The 16,453-nt window shown below is 36.5% G+C and overlaps 2 protein-coding genes across 2 annotated transcripts in view; one reads left to right on the plus strand and one right to left on the minus strand.

Annotated features, from left to right (window-relative positions):
* The window catches only part of LOC125694460 (intraflagellar transport associated protein), a 41,835-nt gene extending 25,796 nt beyond the window's left edge, over positions 1-16,039 (plus strand). The window contains exons 5-6 of the mRNA XM_048947725.1: positions 6,500-6,630; positions 13,036-16,039. Of these exons, the coding sequence (XP_048803682.1) occupies positions 6,500-6,630; positions 13,036-13,140 (236 nt within the window). The 3' untranslated portion in view covers positions 13,141-16,039. The remainder of the gene's footprint in view (positions 1-6,499; positions 6,631-13,035) is intronic.
* RAG2 (recombination activating 2) overlaps positions 1-16,133 on the minus strand; it is a 44,515-nt gene extending 28,382 nt beyond the window's left edge. The window contains exon 1 of the mRNA XM_048947720.1: positions 16,033-16,133. The gene's annotated coding sequence lies outside the window, so the exon portion shown is untranslated. The remainder of the gene's footprint in view (positions 1-16,032) is intronic.
* Positions 16,134-16,453: the final 320 nt, after the last annotated feature.

Consider the following 16,453-nt stretch of genomic DNA (forward strand, 5'->3'; position numbering starts at 1 on the left):
TGCCTGTATGCCCCAGACTGATGAATTTATGTCCACACTCTAAGATGAGATATTAAGTTACCTGTTAGGCACTGATTTTTTTTCAAGGTTTTTCAACTTTTTGTGGCAACTTTCTCATTTTTCTCTTCCTCTGTTTTGTATAGAAATTATTTTAATTAGAAAGTGTAACCCACAAAGTAAATTGGGTGCTAAAAGAGAATCCTATGAAGTGGAAATATTTAATGAAAATGTTTTCCCTACTCATTACAGTGATTTCATCCTGGGCTTAAAATGAATAAGAATTATCTTTAATACATGGTGAACTTCTTTGAGCATTCAAACTATGAGCATTTTGAATTGTTTTGAATTTCTCCATTATGAGTATAAAAAATTCAACTCTCCTGCCACTGAAAAGTATATAGAAATATTGTGCCTGCAGTTGTTTGTCTATTACAGGTACTTGTGCGGTCTTTGTTTCTACCAAAATGGAACACCCTCTGGTGATTTTCCTCATCTATACTTGTGACTGCACAAAGAAACCAAGCCATACAGTTTAAGAGTTTTGCATAAAGTCACTGGAAGAAGCTGTGACAGAGCAGACTTTGGTCCTTAGTTGTTACTGTTTAATTAGTCTGTCTAATCCATTAACTATTTGATTAGTCCTTTCTGTATGTGCAGAGTACTTATGAAGTCAGAGGGCTTACGGGCTTGGAATTGATGAATATTTAGAGCTTGGTTGTAACTCACAAGAAAACAATAAACCAGCCTAAGTCAGTTTTATAACAATCTTTCTTTGAACTGGGCATAGTAGAAAGGGCAGAGTGAGATTGCTGTCCTGTGTCAGGTACAGAAATGGAAAAGTTCTTTTCTGTGCATTGTTCTTCTCAGTTTTCCCCCCTTTTAGGACATTGTTCTCATTGTTCTGTGTTTATCTTCAATTATCATAATATCTATTAAAACTGGGACTCACTGGTGGAAGCCTTAATTTACATTTCACTAATGAAATAAGACTGGTCTATATCTAGTTTAGGAGAAGTATCATCAGATATCTCTAGTTCAAAAGAAGCCACAAACTGGAAGATGAGAAATAAGCTCAACAGTACAAGCTGGGCAGTGATGAAAAAGAACTGACAGAACTTGGGGTCCACTTTCTGGACCATTGCAGACATTGTCTGTCCACAGGCCTTTCAGTGTGCAAGAGTAAATGCTAATCACATACATTTAGAAACCTCCTATTAAAACATGCTGCATTTGAACAAGATGAAAATTACAGAAATGATCATCTGCTTGTGCTGTCTGAATATAGCTTCATGCAAGCTAACTTGGGAAAGTTTTTCAGTTATGGCTTTTAATGGTAACCATAAACAATAATAAAAACTATTATGCCACCACTACTGTAGATTATCACTATGCTAACTACTAGTTTGTTTTTTTTCTACTTGACATTTGATTGATTTCAATATTTGCTCTCCTCAACTCCTCCCACAAGATAGCCCTCACTGCACAAACTGCTTTGCTGCAGAAAGTGGCTGCATCAACTCCTAAGCAATCAAGAGTGCCGACTAATGACATGAAGTATTTAGATTATATTTTATAACATTGCAATACTGCACAGTCAGAAGCTAATTATTCTGTCTCTGCTCTGTAAGGAAAGTAAACAGCAACCAAACTCAGAAATGCATAGCCTTGTTCTTGCCCAAGGCTTCAATGGAGGATGGTTGTTCAAGTCAAAAATAAACCCACAACAAAACTACAAAAAGAACCCCTTCACTCCTAAGTCATCATGCAGAAAATAGGCCTCATAGCTAGATTGTTCTCTTATACATTAAAATCCACATTTCTTCATGAAGAGAGATTAATAATTTCATTTCTAGAAATAGAAATATAGATATTTCTAGAAATATAAATATTTCTATTTCTAGCAACAATGTGCAAAATAAAATATAAAATGGTATCGCTACTCTTGTTTACCTTAATGAATATAAAATATCACTAATGGCCACTTTAATAAAGGATTGATTGTAAAGGGCTCTAATTAATTTATAAGTAAGGCAAAGTGTGAATCAAATTTGAAAGGCATTCTGTTGCTGATCTCTTTAAATGCTGCCACCCCTGTGTCAGACAAATGAGTTCATACTGGCAGAACAAGCCAGGACACCCAATGAAAAATATACCTTGCTAATATAATTACAGCAAGCTTTTATCTCTGCTTGATATTGGCAACTGTTCAGCATCTCTGTACTTCATTTAACTTTAAGGGCAGATAATTTAGCTGAGTTAGCAATTGCACATTAATGCAATAAATATTCACACTTACGTAGAAGTGGCTCAAGGCTGAAGGTGTGAAAAGCATGGTAGAAAATACATGTTAAAACAGCCGGCTGCCTTCTGGAAGATGTTCTGTGAGAATCACTTTGTGCTTGCAGCCCAGAAGGTCAACTGTATCCGGGTTGCATCAAGAGAAGCATGACCAGCAGGCTGAGGGAGGTGGCTCTCCCTCTCTACTCTGTGAGGGTGGTGAGACTCTGGCACAGGTTGCCCAGAGAGGTTATGGATGCCCCCTCCCTGGAAGCATTCAAGGCCAGGGTGGAGGGGCTGTGAGCAACCTGGTCTAGAGGGAGGTGTCCCTGCCTGCAGCAGGGGGCTGGAACTACATGGTCTTAAAGGTCCCTTCCAACTCAAACCATTCTGTGATTCTATGAATCATTCTGCTTTATTTTGTTTATTATTTTACTAAGTCCGGTATCTTTTACAGTGTGAACACAGCTGCTTCTAATGAGAGAAGCAGCCCATAGATTTAGTCAGTATGCAAATTCACTGTAGCTGTTTTCATTAGACAGCGCTGGGCTGCAAGCCTGAAAGCAAGGCAGTACTTTTTCATTGTGAATCTTTGGCTCAGCAAACCAGAATTGGCAAAGGAAAATTGCTGCCCTAAACCATAGCTTTAAACCATAGCGTAGTGACAGCATGCGTATGGTGGACTGCTTAATTGCTTTTTCTCATTGAATTTAATCTGTAAGTAGCTTAAGGCAACAATAGAAATAATGAGGCTTTCTCCAAGGACAGATGGAGAATGCCTAGTACCTGTGTTTTGGCAACAAAATTCCTTTCCAGAATGGGTGACAAATCACTTGCTGTAGGGCTCAAAGGATACTTGGGTAATAATAGTAGATAGTATTTATACAAAATGCTAAATATGTGAGAAGCATGTCTAGGGACCTTGAGTATAGCCTTCTTTAAATACAGGAGTATATTAAAAAAGAGCTGATTAAATGTGTGAGTAAGGATACACAGATTGGGCTTAGAATGCTGAGATGCAGCATACTTGTCTTTTCATGGTCCACATTTTCTGCTGCCCCAAAGAAAATAAGGAGAACCTGAATGACTGATTATTTAACTTAACAGTTCTCTATGCAATATTTAGCAATATTTTATTTTCCATAATCTATGCCTTCCCATTTATATTTTGAAAAAAAAAAAATCATCTTCAGGAACAGGATTCAGAGTTCTGTGGACGTTTTTTTTTTAAAGTATTGGGCTACCCAACCTACGAATCTGTTTCTTTTTATCTCCTCTACTCTCTGCAACCCACTTAACACTGCCTCAGGATGACTTCACACTAGACAGCTCTTTGGGGCTAACAGCCTGAAGCCTGAGAATGAGAGGAGCCAAAATTTAGCTTTTAAGGTTTTTTTTTTTTTTTGTTAGCACTACTTTCCTCTTCAGCTTCCCATCAACAGAATTTTTGCCAAATGTAGTGTCAAAAGTGGTAAAGCCTGCAGTGGCCTATCTATAGCTGTGCATCACTTGGCTCAGTAAAGATAGATAACTGCATACTTGTTCATTCCTGAGGGTTCAGATCAGTTTTCTGCCAACAGATTTTTTTTTTTCCTATACTTATAATTAACATCAGTGGTACAAACTGAATCTAAAAAAAAAGCAATTTAGTGGTCTTTGCAAATTTAGTTAGTAATCACTTTCTCTGAGCCTGTCACGTGGAGTAAAAGAGCTAAAGAAGATTTTCTCAGCTTCCAAATCTGTTCTGCTAAACTTCACTGGACTTGAGCAAAATTGTAGAAGTGCACTGCCATATTATCCAAGAAGATGATTCTTCAGTGTCTTCTCATATTTTTGATATCACTGCCTTCTCAATTATCTCTATATACAGTGCCATTGGCAATATCCATAGCATTCCTGTTGCTAATTAATCACCTCCATACAGAACATAATTAGCAGCTTAATTAGGATCATCATCCACTAGTGCTGTAACAGCAACCTAAATCAGCTGTGAGGTACTGGCTAGAACTTACAATAGCCTACAGTTCCTTTGGGAGCTCCCATTGAGAAGGAGTACTGTCAAAACTCTCTAATTTTTCTCTCTGAAGGAGTTTCTTGATTAAACATTATCAGGGAAAGCAGCATTTACCGATTAGACTTGCATATGCTGTCATGCAGCCAGGATAGAGAGACAAAGCTCATTTCTGGCATGTCTACTGGCAAACAAAGGTTGATTACCACATTCTTACGGGGTGATTGAAGGAAATTTGAAACACTGTTTGCATTACTAACGAGCCTTAAAAAATTGGAATTGACATTCTGAGTATGACAAGCACTTCTTGCTAAAAGCAAAAATAAATTTCCTTCTGTTGTCCCAATTTTTAAGAGATGTCTTCTTGAGCCACTGCCAGGCAGTTACATAAATGTTTCTTCTTCATCTTCTCTCCACAGATTGGTCTGTTGTGAGGAAAAAGCTGCTCTTAGTACTAAAATAATGGACGTTACCTCAGGAGGTGATATAAACCTCTTGGTGTCCAGGCTTTCCTCTCTTCAGGGAGGGTATATATTTGGGGTGCAAGTTTGAAACAATAGCAGAAGTTGCCATTGCCTTTAAATAAGCATTCACATCTCACTTCTGTCCTACAAATAATTTTGACACTGGTTATGAAAGAATGAAAAAAGTAGTTCCAGAGTATGTGTGAAGCCATAGTGCATTTTCAGAAAGCTTTCTCATATAACTGATGAAGAATAAGATCAGATACTATACTGAGGACAAGGACTGAAAGCACATAGATGACTGGAGATAGGTATAAGCAGCCAAGAGAGTAGAGGTGAAAATTGAAAACCACTTATTTGTGAATCATGAAGCAAAACACATAAGTCTGGGAATGAGATACCAGAGGGAATAGATTCAGCTCTTTATTAAAGAATGTTCTACTTTACAAGTCCAAAGTGGATAGTCCTGCTGGCTTTGAAAAAATATAGAGATGCTAGAAGAAAAAATAAATGAAGAATTTCATTATGTAACTTTCAAGAATGCCTAGCTAGGAAATCATTATTTTCAAATGTGGCTTTACAGGAAGATAAGAGGTCTGTAACCACTATGCTCTGATGAAAGCATACAGGTAGAGATAAACAGCCACTTCTTCCTTTTCACTCTGCATCTACCTACCCTCTTATTGGTTCCATTAATTAACATTTGAACAACACTTTGAAAGTTTCTGAGATTTCAAGAGAAAAATAGGCTACAAATATCTGTTATGAAGCTGTAAAGAAATTTGTGCACCAGGCAGAAAAAAGAGTAGATTGATTTACATAATCCTTCAACTAAATTGCAAGACATATGGTTTCCTTAAGTTTCTTCATATGAAAGCATTATGGAGACAAGATGGATGCATCTGCGCTGTAGCAGAGTTGAGATTGGTTGATGTTAAAAGATACTTGTAAACCAAAGGCATATCATTCTGAGCTGTCACAGAAATCAAACCCACCATTCCTAGTACGAACATTTTCCTTAAGTGTGGAATGGAGAAGTGATTCAGAAAGTCTGTAGACTTGTGAACTGTGGTCCAAATGCTGCCAGCATAGAAAGGTTGTGTGTTCCAGATACGTGTAATTCCTCTTAAATGCCTCTCATTGGAAAGTTCAGGGATGGGCAAACATCCATTAAATATCCTTGGACAAGAGTCAACTGGCATCATAATGGGAAATATTATTACTTCTATCAGGTATTGCTTACTTAACACCTCAGGAGATTAATACTAAGACAGATACTTGTAAAGATTCCTTATGCCCAATGTAGAGATGGTGAAACTCTAGGAAAAGAGAATTGAAATAAACTGCCCAGCTAATCAATAGCAAGAGTAGAATTCAATCTGTTACTTGTAAGTCTGCTCAGGATTTTCCTTCCTCTTTATGAAACACATAAATCTAATACCAAATTTTCTCTGAGTTTGGGCATGTCTAGCTGCAGAATTTCTATGCTGTGTTCTCAAGAAAGAAGAGCTAACCATCTATTTAACTTTGATTTTTCCTTAGTATAGTATACTTTATTATCTAGATTTTAGGTTAGGATTGCACGGATCTGTTCTCAAGGTAACTGCCTAACATTATGCAACAGTCAGTATTCTACACTTACAACTAAAAAACCTGTGTCTGCATTTTAGCAGTATGAGATTTTACACGTGATTTTGCTAAACTTACACATAAAATGGAAGGCTAACGTCCATTATTTTTTATTCAGCAGGGTCATTTGTTCTTCCAGGAGAGGTGGAAGAGATAGGGACTTGCTCTCCACTTCCTTTAGAAAAGTCTTTTCAGCAGAAGCTCAAAATCTCCTCAGTTCAAGAGCCACTGGACAAGAAAGCAGAAGAGGTATGAGGCCATATTTTTATTTCTTTTTTCTTTTTTTTCCCAACCTCTTGGCTTACAATGTTATTTCCACAAGGACAGAGAGATTGTGAGAAGCTTCTGTGAGTTAAAAAAATAATATTATTAATTTTTGAATTAAAAACATGTTCTTAGACACATTAAGAATTGGGATAAATGATTGAATACAAAAATGTTGTTTTGTTATTATATTATCTTGTATTTTCAAAAGGTAGACTTCAAGGCTCCAAAATGTATGTGGGCTTTTTAATATTTAATTGGTTTAACTAAAAAAATATTCAAGTAAACTCTTGCACTTTCTGACCTTATAACAAATGGGAACTTACAAAGAGTGATGTGCCATTTAATATTCCAGTGATCACATGATCTTAAAATAATATTCAGTTCTCACTGAGCTGAATATAGGAACCATTTTTTTGCAGCAAAGAGGTAGTGAATGATCACTTCAGTGTGACACTGAAAATAAAAATGGTTTTAGAATATACTGTGATCAGAATTGGGATTTATTCTTTTGGGAATAAGTGGTAGTATGATGCTGTATAATGCTGCTGAGGATTTGTATTGTCTATGATGGGTGTGGACAGCTTTGTTTTATGGAATCTCAGTCTTTTAATCAGACACAATCAATACGTGCTTTAATTTAGAATTGCCATTTTCCTTCAGAATTTCAGACCTTTTCAAAGTAGAACAGAAGGTGTGGATTGCTCACAGGCTTATTCTAAGTCATTTAGCTTCCTATCCAAACAGTCATTGTGAGCATTAGCTTTTGGGGATGTTTCTATTGAAAATTTTTTTCCATAGCTCTTCTCCCTTGCCTGATTGTGGTAATAGAAGCTGAAGTTAGCTTCTGGCTAAAATGGGGCAGTTTTGATATCATATTTTTATTGATATCCTATGAGGTTTAAACCATAAGCCATAATGATATGTGACCAGTGAAGGATTGATGTTATGGTGGTGTGCATAGTGCCTCCTTTCATGAGTTGAATTGTGTTTGGTTCTTTGCAATAAACTGTTCACTGTAAGGAACAGGTCTGCTTTGGGAGAAAGTAATAATGTTCTAAAATGACCTTTCCAGCTCTAGTGCATTCCACTCTGTGAATAAAAATATTTGCACTTTTCCCTAAGGACTGATGTAATTCACAGTTTTTTGCCTAAAGAAATATCCATTGGCACACAAAAACCCTTAGTATGAGGTTTTATAGTTTACTCATTTGATAACTTCTGTGTAAAATCAAAGAAGGGGGGTTGTTGCAGTATTCATAAATGATTGTATGTGAGTGTAACATAGTTCATGAAAAGTAACTGAAGATTCCACTGCATGCAGCATTCACTTCAATTTCAGAAAAAAGGTGGATTTTGAAAGGGAAATAGAGTATTATTACATTAATGCTTCTTTTTCACAAGTGTTCAGTTGGTACTGGACAACACAATTCTCAAAATGAAGGCAGCATTTTCCCTAGATTATGTGTATTTTAGTGCCTTCACTTAAGTATCAGAAATGTGGCCTGATTTTTAGAACTGTCAAGACTGAACAGGTCTATTTTAAAATCCCTCAGTGCCTTAAATTGTCATTGCTGTGAAAATTAAGTCTTGCTTTGCTTTATGACAGGACTGCTTAAGAAGAAAGATTTACCCTGGCAACATTTTGAAATGACTGTTCTCTGTCCAACAAAGCAACTCTGCTAGGGAAAGGCAACAGAATGTGGTTTCCTATTTGGTTTTCACAGGATATAATGGAAAGCCATTTCCTATGAAAAATAAACAATCTTATTTCAATGTAGGAGGAGAATTTCTTTGCTGTGGACCTATTTGTGAGGGACTTCAGTGGAATTTATTGCTAGGGAAAGTTTTGTGTACAAAGAGAAGTTCTGTTAAAAGCCAGCATAGAATTTGGCTAATTACTAAAGAACAGCTTAGTGAGTGACACAAGAAATTATTTGTACTGGCCAGCAATTTTGCTGGTTTTAGAAATGTGTTATATATTCAATATATTTCATACACGTATATTCTCAAACTTTATTATATGCAGCTCAACAACACAGACCAATCCAAAGTGAAGTAGCAGAAACCACATTCACTCCATGATTGAAGTACATTAGACAGAACATTTACTTCCTCTGCCCCGATATTTTTTCTCTCCTTTATCTCTATATAGTATATCTATTTCATATTTTTAAATTAACTCTATGTATTAATATCTAGGTTTTTATTTGTTCTTATCTTCCATTTGCCTATATTTGACTTCAGTTGAATGCATATTTTTCATGCTCTCGCTGTTCACATGCATTCAAAGTAGGATTCATCTCACCTAACTTGAGCTCTGCTTTTAGCCCAATTTAGTGCTGTCATCAGGAGGAAGAGATGAGCACATCCAGAAAGTGATTTATCCCACTTGCTGTCAGTATTTGTCCTAAGATGTAATATATCTGTTTGATATCAGAGGCTGACTGTCAGGCTGGTTCTTTGTTGGCTACTTTAACCTAGAAATTTAACTCCTCTATGGCTGAGATTAGGAAAGATGAATTCAACCTTTCTGTTCTCCACTGTTAGCATTTAGTTTAAGAATTTCAAGAGTATTTTGGCCATTCAAAAAAGTATTTACTGTGCCTCTTTTTATCATTTTATCTGTGTAATGACAGCATCTAAAACCTGAAGTGCAGGTCCCACTGACTTCCTGTGATTTGAGATTTTACTGATAGGCCTCAAGACTGAGAAAGAATATTAAGACAGGATTGACTAAGTGAAAGAAGATGGAAGAGTTGTATCATTTTAGAGGCCAGTAAAGACAGAGATTGAGCAAGTTGTCTGGGATGATGAAGCAGTAGTGGAAAATGGACCGTGATGTATTGTCCAGTGCCCTAACTCAAGACTTTTTTGGTGTTGCCCTAAATCCTTCAGTACATACTAAGTTTCTATGAGATAATGGCATATATACCTTCTTCCCACCCCCGCCATCTTTTTTTTTTCATTGTTATTGGCTTAGTAAGTTTTCCTTTGAGCATACAATGAAAACACCAGTGAGTGTATGTGCATCCTTTACATAATTTCAGCAAGTGGATTTTAGGAGTAATTACACAAAAATACAGGTATTTGGAAGGACAGGGACAAACTGTTGAGTTAACTTTAACTCCACACAGATTAATAACAATGACTGAGTTGCCAGTTATTAATGGGCTTCTGAAAGTCTCATTTTAAGGTATTTTATTTACAAAATTACTTTGTAAAGCAACCTGCAGTAAAATACTTCAGTTATTAATATGAGCATTAATTTGAACATGCGGGAACTGTAAATGAAAATTATTTTCTTCAGAGAGTAAATCAAGGGAGCAATCTTAACAAACTGGCAGCTTTCTAATAGAGTAGAATTCTATTCCCAGAAAGCTTTCAAAAAGTTTTCAATTAGAGGTTAAATTAGAGACCTGAAATTCATATATTTCTCTCAGCACCTTAGGCAAAAATAACATGATAATAACTTGATCAGCTCAGAGGATTTTGTGTTCTGTTGTAAAATGTCTTCCTTTTGAAACAGATCAAAATTGCAGATTGCAGTATAAAAATTTTATTCTACTTATCTGTGTAGAAGGCTGAAGTGAATACCTTCTTGGAAGAAGCAGAAAAAAAGAATCCTTACTGCTCTGAGAACTTGTTTGAGAGATGAAGCACACTGATAAATACGTAATGTGAATAAACTTTTCAATGTGCAATGAATGTGTAACAAAAAAATTGGTAGCAGTGAAATCAAATATATTTTACTTTGGCGTCCATCTCCATGTAGCATTTTGGGTTTAAGTTTTTTTAAACAAGTTTTTCCAGTATTTATCTACATTTGCATGAAAAGTTATTGGATTGATACAAAGTTCAACACAAGGGCACAGTGAATGATTGTATGGTTTCTGTAACTACGTTAGCAGAGAAAGGAGAGATTTGTTCTTGTAGAATCCCTGTGAGGGTGTACTGTAACTTGAACTATTCTGAGCTTAATTACCTTGGTAATTAACGTGGTAAATTGACGTGGTAAAAAATATTGTTACAACGAAACTAACAGAAAAAATTGTTTGCATATTACATCATATTTTAGAAATGTTTTGTATTTCCTCAAAGGAAAGATGAGTGCTAATGAAATGTAATTGCTGTTACCAGTCATTAGCCAGCTCCTGGTACCCTTAACAATACAGAATTTTGGAAAGCTTTGCCTGCGGAAGAATAGAAACTGGACATAAATGTGGTGAGAAGGTCAAGGAGTTGACCTTAACAAGGTCTATCCCTAACAGGAAAGAGTGCTTGTTTGCAGGCTTTGTCTTATATAAACATTTATTTCATGTGCTGTTTATAGAAGTTAATGATGGTTTGCCTGAGTTAGTCTGTGGACATAAGAAAGAAAATGTCTGCATGCAAAATGAATACCTTTCTGTAAAAACTATTTACAAAATTCTCTTATTTATTAATGCCAATGTCTGTGGGTCTGATTTATGTGCTCCAGTGTCCTTGAAGCCAATATAAGCCAGGTCCATGGAACAATGTAGATGATCAATAAAATTATAGAAAACTGGAAAAATATTTCTTGGTCAGTCAGACAATTTTAAAGTTTACTTAATAAGGCATCCTTTACAAGGATATTCACTGCTGTGTCTGTGGGGTGCCCTGCCACTGGAGAGGAATCCTAGTGCTGCTTCTATGATTTATTAAATGGTATGAAGTGTGTCACTGCAGCTTCTGACAGAACGTTGACAGAAATTGTGTGTGATACTGTGTCTTCTAAATTGACTGGTGACCATAAGATGCTGAATGTTCTTCCTTGCATTCAGCAAAACAAGTAAGACTATTCATAACTTCAAATACATGGGCTGCTCTGAAAGTAACGCCTCCTACTTTATTACATTGGCATGAGAAACTAGAGATGGTTGTTGGTGGTATGGCAGTAGAGACTGAACCTTCCCACCAGTATCGCACTACATGCTGTTGCTGTGTTTGACAGATGGCAGCAGAGGGGCAGTCACATAAAATGGTGTCTGACATGGAAATGCATATGAAGCAAAAGTGTGTCAGTGAATTTCTCTGTGCAGGAAAAATGGCACTCACTGACTTTCTCTGATACTTGCTGAACACTTGTGGAGACCAAACAGTGGATGTGAGCACAGTGGGTGGTGTTTCAGCACTGGTGACACTGACGCTGGGTCACCTCTGCTGGTGCAGATTTTGAGCTCAGCATGCAGGTTCTTGTTTATTACTGGCAAACATGCACAGCTAATAGTGGTGACTATGTTGAAACGTTGTTTTGTAGCTATTTGCTCTATCAAGTAGTGTTATTGTGCTTTTTGTAGCTGTTGTAGTTTCTAAGGCTATAAATAGGAAGCATTACTTATTACTGTGTACTTAAGTAGTTACTAGCTTCAGAGGGGATTCATCAAGTGTTTAAAAACAAGTTGCTTTTAAAACAGATGTTTTGCTGATTTGTTACTGAAGTACATCAGACTTTGAAACACAGAGCCCTTGAGGAGATAAGTCATCTGTCATGGTTGAAATTTCTAGATACTTTATATTAACTTCTAAAAGGATAAGGAATATTCCTGTACAGTTTGGGCAGTGAGGATGTGTCTCCTGCGTACTTCTGGAATTCATTTTATGTAACTGGTTACTATAAACCTTTTGTGCTGTGGCTCCCTGCAGTTCCTTTTCAGCATGCGGCATGCTGTAGTTATTTGTTTTCATTATTTTATTTTATAGGCAGAGAGTTTATTCTCAGGTATTTCAGTGAGAAGCAATACAGAAATGCTGAACAATATGTCAACAGAGAAAATATTGGCAAGTGCAGTAAGGCTCTATGTTCATCATACAAGAAATCCAAACCAACCAATTGCGTATGTCTGACATGGTGAAAATTATTAGAGAATGAACATTGATTGTGTCATTTTGCATATTCCAGGCCTTTTCTTTGCCAAAACTGTGTTCTGGGCATCATTTTATGTTAGCATCAGATGAATGTGCACTGAGGTGTTGTGTGATACTAGCCCAAATTTTAAGGGTATGGAATCTGCCTTTGAAATTTAACATGTCTGTACATAACTTGCCCATATCCCCACAGCTCTGTCTCTACAAGTGGCAGAATTGTAATAGATGTGTGCAGAGGTTTTCAGATTCCTTGCCTCAAGCAAAATTAGCTAATGATATTCATTCAGATACAGAACAGTACAAATGGGGCACATTAAATGGCTTAAATTAGGTCAAATTGAATAATTGAATTTATTCTTTTACTTAAAAACAGCTTAATCAGCTGAGAGTGCTGGAGTCAGAAAAATAGTTTAATTAAATATTAATTAGAAGTTTATATTTTGAGCTTCCTTATCATTACTTGCAGCGATATCATTTATGTGTCTGTTTTGTTCATTACAGCTACTGGGAGATGATGTTCAACCATTCTCACTTGATGAAGAATTTGATTATGACAATGTGGCACTGACCTCTAAGTTCTCTGAAGCTGAGCTGATGCCCATGTAAGAATTGTCTGAAGAGGAGAGATGTAAAGTCCAGCAGGAGCTGAAGACTGAATCAGATGCACTCTGAATGGCATTTTGTGCAATGTTGATGAAATAGCATTCTGGAGAATAAATCTTACTTCTTGTACCCTTACTAAATGCTTTTTGTCTGCGTGGACAGTAAATGACATCCTCAGGATTTTCTTTGTTCCATCAAGGTGCCTTGGAGCCTGAGGTTGGCTTTCTCTACGCCTCCTAGTCTTAGTCTGAATGAAAACACAGAATAGGAAGGTGGTGCTTGCTCAAAGCCACTTGTATAGTAGCCCTTCAGCAGTGAGGAATGTTTACCATCTTTTTATATTTTGTGCATTGATTTGCTTAGGTATTCAGGTTGACTAAGAAGGTCTCTGTCAGTCCCTAAATCCAAAGGGAGTTTTGCATAGATCAGTGGCCTCACTGTTGCTCAGCTTCTTTGTTGTTTTTGATGTGGTACGAAGCAGCTGGAAGATGTCTCAAACGAGAGCTGTGAATTCCCATTTGTTAAATAAAAAAATAATAAAGTAAAATCCCTGACTGCATTAAAGCCCACATAGCCTTTAGGCATGCTGGAAAAATTGCTCCATGAAACATAAACAAGCTGGTGTGATTCAGAATAGCAGGCATGGCTACTCTCGCTTATATTTGGTACTGACTAGCCTAAAGCTAGTCCTAAAGCTGTCTTTGCTTATTTCTTCCTGTAATGTAGAGCTGAAGGAACTTTTTGCAGCTGACATGTTGGTCTGTAGACTCTTTCTCTGTCACTGCAAGATTTTAAGATGTGGAGTTATACCAGTGAATAAATTTGGGGGTATATTTTTCTTTCTTCTGAGTTGCTTTAGTTCTTCTGAGACATAAATATGCCAGGTTACCGTAAACTCTTTTGAGAGAGTTGATCAAAATTGCTGTTGTGTAACTACTGACAGTTAAACTTCTAGTGCTACAAAAATCCACCCAGACAGAAAGAAACATAGTGATTTAATCCATTAAAGAAATTGGTGTTGAGAGGCTGTCAGATTTAACTTTTTTTTTGTTTCTGAGATGATTTTGGGTACCAGCTTATGGTTTATACTCAGCATCACTGAAATTCAGCAAGCTCTGGAGATTGATAGAATACAAGACTGTTTTGCTCCTTTGTCAGAAATTTCTAAGGACAAAGAATGGGATGAATGAGAAATAAATTCTGGAAGAAGTCCAAGAGTAAATCCAGGAGGAGGAAATAGAAAGCTGCTCTACAAAATTAGCAAGGTCAGCCTTTGAGGGCATCAACAGAGAATCAGGGAATGCCACTTCCTTAACATAGGTACTTATTGTAAATATACAGTAAAGAATCTTTAATTTAAGAAAGCTCTGTACAGTCTGTCATTTAAAGCTGGGCTTTTGTGAGTTCACAAAATGACTGATGATGAATTTGGCACTCTTTACATATATATTTCTAGAAAAGTTGGAGTCCTATTGTCACTATAGTCAGTGATGACTTATCCAGGAGTTCATAATGATCTTCAGGCCAAATCAGCTCTGGAAACTAAGTGCATTTCCTATTCATTTCATTAACAATTTTTTCTGTACATGAGGGAGACATTCAGCCATTCAGTTCCTCCTCTTGCAGGCAGATGATTCTCTTACCAAATGTTCAGAGTGCCTATTAAGCTCAATAAGTGTCATTCAGTATACTCATTATATGGTTCCATTAGATATAAAGAAACACTTTGCTGCAGAATCCCCAACAAAATGGGAACTCTGGTAACATTCATCCTAAGCAGAGAAATTAGGATAATTTACTTAAATTTACATTACTTTTTGCTCTTTTTTGCTCTTTGTTAGCAGAGACAGATATGATAATCTCCACCACAGTGGAGATTAGCCAATGTAGGCTACCTTTTCCAAGTGTGACATATTGGCTTTATTGGACATACTGATGGTTGTTTTTGGCTTGTAACTTTTAACTGACTATCCTTCACAGAGAAGGCCTATTTTCCTTTTCTCCATTACCAAATCATCATTTTAAAAAATGTACTTGATTTGCATTTTAGATTTTATACATATACATGGAGTTAGTTACCTGGATTTGTATCTATATTTCTGTGGTGTTTTGTAATCTGAATAATATGTATTTTTCCTCTTTATTATTTTAGGTATTCAGCATGGTAAGGTACATCCTCCTTTCCTGTTTATGGTTCTTCTAAACACTTTTCCAATTTTCGAAAAGCATTAAGGGTAAAAACTCACAATAGAAAAGGAAAGTGTGTGCTTCCTGGAGTCAGCTTTGTGATGATTGCAGTAGGGAGTGGGTCTGGCTTTCTAACTCAGTGAAAGAAGTGTAAAATCTCTGATGTTGGGTGAATTCATAGGAAATAAAGGCTGTGTGATGGAACTTTCTAATCCCTCTGTATTCATGATTTCACTGATGTCTGAGATGCAGCAGAAATATGCACCTATCTCAGCCAGTGACCTGATCAGCTGTGAACTTTTTGCTTATTGAGATGTTACCAGAAAGACTGCTTCCTACTTCAGTCTTGATTGATCCTGAGTCATGAGGACGAACTCTGAGTTTTATGAGAAGTTAGTACTACTTTCACTGGGTCAGAATTCTGAAGGGTTGTTTCCTCAGATGGTAATGGTCCAAGCATAGTTATTAATGCTCTGAATTGCTTCTTGTGGGTGTAAAGGGAAAAGTAATTATTTGATGAGATAATGGCTTTGAAAGCATAAGATAAAAATTGAGGAAGTGAGAAGAGCTGCAGACAGATCTATCTGATTCAGACATCATTATGGTTCTAAATATATTTCTGTTAATGCACAAAGGTATCATTATATACACTTGTATATACACACAGTGCCACTGAAAGAAAATAATTTCAGTATGGAGAGTACTCACCAGATAATTCAGAACCTTTTGAAGAAGGTGGCATGGAAACAAATCCCTGCTCTTATGGAAAAGACTCTTTGATCCTCTGGCCTTGATTTTCTGCTGCTGTAAACTGGCAGGGTTCCACTGAGGCCATTTGTGTTCATGTAGCAGGCAGGATCCTGGTATTTACAGCTTTCTTAGCTGAAAGAATACAAAACCAAATCAATTGCTGATTTCACTCTACTCGATGCAAGGCAATATATACAGACAATTATCTTTATGAGAAAATATTCAAAGAGACAATGCAAACTAAATGTAAAAAAAAATATTTTAAATTGTTTGGTTACTAATTTTACGCAAGTCATTGTGGCATTTCTCTAGTGGTGTGTGCTTAGAACATTGTTTTTGCGTTGATAAAAACATCAGATACATTTTCAAGTCATGTTCA

This window comes from Lagopus muta, chromosome 6 (assembly GCF_023343835.1).
Source record: "Lagopus muta isolate bLagMut1 chromosome 6, bLagMut1 primary, whole genome shotgun sequence".
Lineage (NCBI taxonomy): Eukaryota > Metazoa > Chordata > Aves > Galliformes > Phasianidae > Lagopus > Lagopus muta.